Raw genomic sequence first — 4,133 nt, forward strand, 5'->3', positions numbered from 1 at the left:
TGTCTTCTAACATGTTTCTCATGTCCATCTGAGACCTCACCAGAAAGGGCTTTATAGCCCATGTTTCCACCAACATCCTGTTGGTGACTATTTAGGCATTCTCTAAGGAAAGGGACACTTTTTCTATAGTTGTCCTTTTTTCTTTCTAGGTCATCAACTGAATTATTTTTAACTGTGCCTTCATGGCACTCTTAACCTAGAATTTTCTAGCAGGTACCTCCAGACTCTCCCAATTATCCAGTGGCAAAGCTGCTTCCACAATCTTAGGTGTCACAGCAGCATCTCACCTCACAGTACCAAAATTCTGTCAGCTCAATCTGCTCGCTGGGTGACTTAAATCACAAATATTCATTTTTCATGTTTTATAGGCTAGAAATCTGAGATCAGCGTGCCAAGATAGTTGGGTTCTTCTTCTTCTTCTTCTTTTTTTTTTTTTTTTTTTTTGGTGGAGGGGAGTCTTAACCACTGGACTGACAGGGAAGTCCAGATGGTTGGGTTCTGATGAAAGCTTTTTTCCTGACTTAAAGACAGCTACCTGCTGGCTGTGTGCTCATGTGGCCTTTCCTCAGTGCATGCATATGGAGAGAAACACCAGACACAGGATAGGTAAGGAAGCAGAGGACTTGAACAACACAATAAACCAAATAGATGAAATATATATGAACACTCTGCCCAACAACAACAGAATTCACACTCTTCTGAGAGATCTTCGTTTCTCTTCCTCTTTCTGTAAGGACATGAATGTCATCACAAGGGCCCCACTCTTATGACTTGATCTAAACCTAATCATTCCCAAAGACCCCGCCTCCAATCACTATCACTCTGGAGACTAGAGCATCAACATGAATCCTGTGGGAGACAAACTTTCAGTCCACAACAGGTACCATGTTGATTTTTATTATTATTTGCTTATTTACCAGTGAGATTCATTTTCTTGCATTTCATAGGTTTGTTCAATTTATAGTTTTTGTTAATTTATAGTTTTTCTTAGATGAATAATCACTTTATGTCCTTGGCCCATTTTCCTATTAAGGTATTCATTTTTAACTTCTTGAGATATAAAAGCCTATTATATTGTAAGAAGACTAACACTTTGTGACATATAGAGAAAATTTTAGTTTGTTTTTCTCTCAAAATTGGTTTTTTAACAGTAATTTTAATACATAAATGATTAATTCTGATGTTGAAATTCTATTAAAAAACCTTCAAATTTTTAAAAATAATTAAGTTTTTTACTTTCTTCTTTATGATTCCTACTTTGGTATCATTCAGAGAAATACTCCAATAACTTCAGCATCATGGGAATTTTGCAAGAAATATTAGTAATAACTCTAGTAAAGTTACTAATAATCCTGTCATTTTTTGAGTATTTACTATAGATCAGATACTCTACATACATTGTTCTACATGGATACCTCAGAGATATTGCAGGTCTAGTTCCAGATCATCACAATAAATAAAATGTCATGGGTTTTTTGTTTGTTTGTCAGTGCATGTAAAAAAAAGTTATATTTACACTATATATTATGGTCTATTAAGCACGCAATAACATTGTGTCTAAAACAACAATATGCATACCCTAATTAAAAAGTATTTTATTACTTTAAGAAAAACAATTACAATAGCAACGTCAAAGATCAGTGATCACAGGCCATCATAACGATATAATAATAACAAAAAAATTTGAAATATTGTGAAAACAACCCAAATGTGACACAGAGGCAAGAAGGGAGCAAATGTTGTTGGAAAAATGACATCAATAGATTTGCTTGACTCAGGGTTACCATAAATCTTTCCTTTGTTTAAAAAACATAATATATGCAAAACCTCAATAAAGCAAAGCACAATAAAATATGTCTGCATTTAATCCTCACAAGAAACCCAGAAAGGAATTATTATTCCCATTCTACAGATCAGGAAACTGAGGCTCCAGAAGACAGTAACTTGCTTATCGTTCTGTGAGTTGCAAATGTTGGAGCCGAGATTCAGTCACAATGGAGATAAACGAGTGGATCCAGTCCCATCCTGACTCTGCTGTGTTGGCTGCTGGGTCCCTTCCCCACTCTGAGCCTTCCTGTCACCTGTAAAATTTGTTTAGTAATAACTTTCTCACAGAATTGTTGACAGATTTAACTGAGGGAAAAAAAAATGTAACATGCCTATTACCAAAAAACAGTCAGTAAAAGGGAGTCAGCCACCATCCCTCTTGGCTGGCACCACCCCACTGTCTCCCTCTCCTCTCCTTGTGAAGCGGTGGGGCGGAGGCTGGGAGAGAAAGGGCAGACCTGTGCCAACAGTGAGGGGCAAAGGTTGAAATCCCAGGCCTAGGATCTAAGTAAGGAACAGAGTGAGGCGCAATGCACGTACACCATCAGGCCTCCTAAAGAGCCACTTCCACCCAGGAGTGACTCAGAGGCACCTTCCCCTGTGTGGGAGCACAGGTGTGGCCACATCAGGAGACTCTCCCCATTGCTCAAAAGCAGCCACTCTTGCTCCTGAGAAGCACCCATGAGGTCGCTGCTCATCTCCAGCCAGTGGCCCTGCCACACACACCCAGACCATGGGGACCTTCGGGGGACACCTGCTTGCAGGGCTGCTGTTCCTCATCGTAGGGCTCTACTACTCGGTGCTGGTGTCCTTGGCTCTGCTACGGGGACAGAGATTCCTCAAATCTCCTCTGCCCCCAAGAGACAAGCGAGGGCACCGGTGGTGGCAGCTGATTTCTGTGGAAGCAGTGGTGAAGGTGGTCTTCTCCCTGATAGTTATCTTGCCCGAGTTCTTCTACCCACCGGGAACAAACCGGATGGTGATGGTGGACTGGGAGGACCCGAAGCGGCCGTTTGTGTTCCAGGACACCTGGCAGCACATCACCATGTACGGGTTCTTCCTCTTCAGCGGAGTGGTGGACATCGTGAGCCAGGCGTGCCAGGCGCGGCAGAACATGAAGCTGGAGCGAGCGGCGGAGGCGCTGGCCTTCTGCGTGCTGGTGCTGCTGATGATAAACCACATTGAGAACAAGAGCACCCTGGAGAGCCGCGTGCACGCCCTGTTCATGCTGCCTGTCTTCCTGGTCAGCTTGGTGCTCATCATCGAGGTCTGGGTCCCCGACCAGCCCTCACTCTGGGTGCTCAAGAACTGGATGGGGCTGGTGCTCAGCAACTGGCTGCTGCATCTAAGCGTCCTGATGTATGCGCCTCCCTCCGGACAGCCCTGGAGCGGGGACGACCCTGTGGAGCTCGCCTTTGTCACTACCTTCTTCTGCTGGCACCTGGGCTTGGGGGCTGTCATGCTGGCTGCCATCTATGGTCTCTGCAGCCTCTGGCACCATCGCTTCTCCTCCTGGAAAAGGGCCCCAGGTGCCAAGTACCAGCCGTGCCCCCTATGTGAGGGCAGCGAAGAGCCTGAAAAGTTCAGGGCAGGGGCCCCACAACTAGACGGGGGTGTTTAGGCATAGAATATATCTTGGTACCTCACCCTTTGTAATGAGGATGCCCACTGTGTGCCTCGTGCAGGAACATCCTGGGATCTGCAATGTGGCTTTCCATCACAGGGGTCCCATTCCTTGATCTGAAATGAACAAAGATTACTTCTGTCTACCACCCTCTTCTCTCCAGACCTGTCTCTCTCCTGCTAGCCAGTGTGGTTCCTTATCATGGATTCACATGAAGTGAGAATAGGAGTAATGGTTTCCTCTGACAGCTTTTGGGATCCAAGAGGAAGAGAAGAAATGAGGAAATAGAAGAAAATGGAGGGTGTCTGGGGACATGGCAGGGCTCTGTATGTCCAGGGCAGAGCTGGCTTGCTGTGTGTGCTGCGTGGACCTGTAGCTGAAGTAGTAAAATGTGTCCCAGGGAGAGAGCTCTGTTTTCCCATTGTGGTGAGGGCTTCTGCTTCTTCATTTCTTTTTAATTATTAATTTATTTTAACTGAAGGCTAATTACAATATTGTGGTGGTTTTTGTTCTGTCTTTTACTCATACTAAGTGGGGCAGGAAGAAGAGCTGGTTTTGTTGTTACTGTTTTCTCATCTAAAGTGGATGAGGCTACTTCTGCCTGAGGGAATGAGGGATGAGGGGATAGGGCAGCAATCAGGTTAGCAGGGCTCAAGTCTAGGGAGGAAGGAAGTGAGGGAGA

At 44.5% G+C, this 4,133-nt stretch overlaps 1 protein-coding gene across 1 annotated transcript; it reads left to right on the forward strand.

The window, feature by feature from the left end:
* The first annotated feature begins 1,578 nt into the window (after positions 1 to 1,578).
* LOC129644899 (transmembrane epididymal protein 1A-like) lies at positions 1,579 to 3,555 on the forward strand. Its single transcript, XM_055570318.1, has one exon. It carries the CDS (start codon positions 2,561 to 2,563, stop codon positions 3,446 to 3,448), a length of 888 nt encoding a protein of 295 aa, XP_055426293.1. The 5' UTR covers positions 1,579 to 2,560; the 3' UTR covers positions 3,449 to 3,555.
* Positions 3,556 to 4,133: the final 578 nt, after the last annotated feature.

The sequence above is a fragment of the Bubalus kerabau genome, chromosome 2 (genome assembly GCF_029407905.1).
Source record: "Bubalus kerabau isolate K-KA32 ecotype Philippines breed swamp buffalo chromosome 2, PCC_UOA_SB_1v2, whole genome shotgun sequence".
Classification (NCBI taxonomy): domain Eukaryota; kingdom Metazoa; phylum Chordata; class Mammalia; order Artiodactyla; family Bovidae; genus Bubalus; species Bubalus kerabau.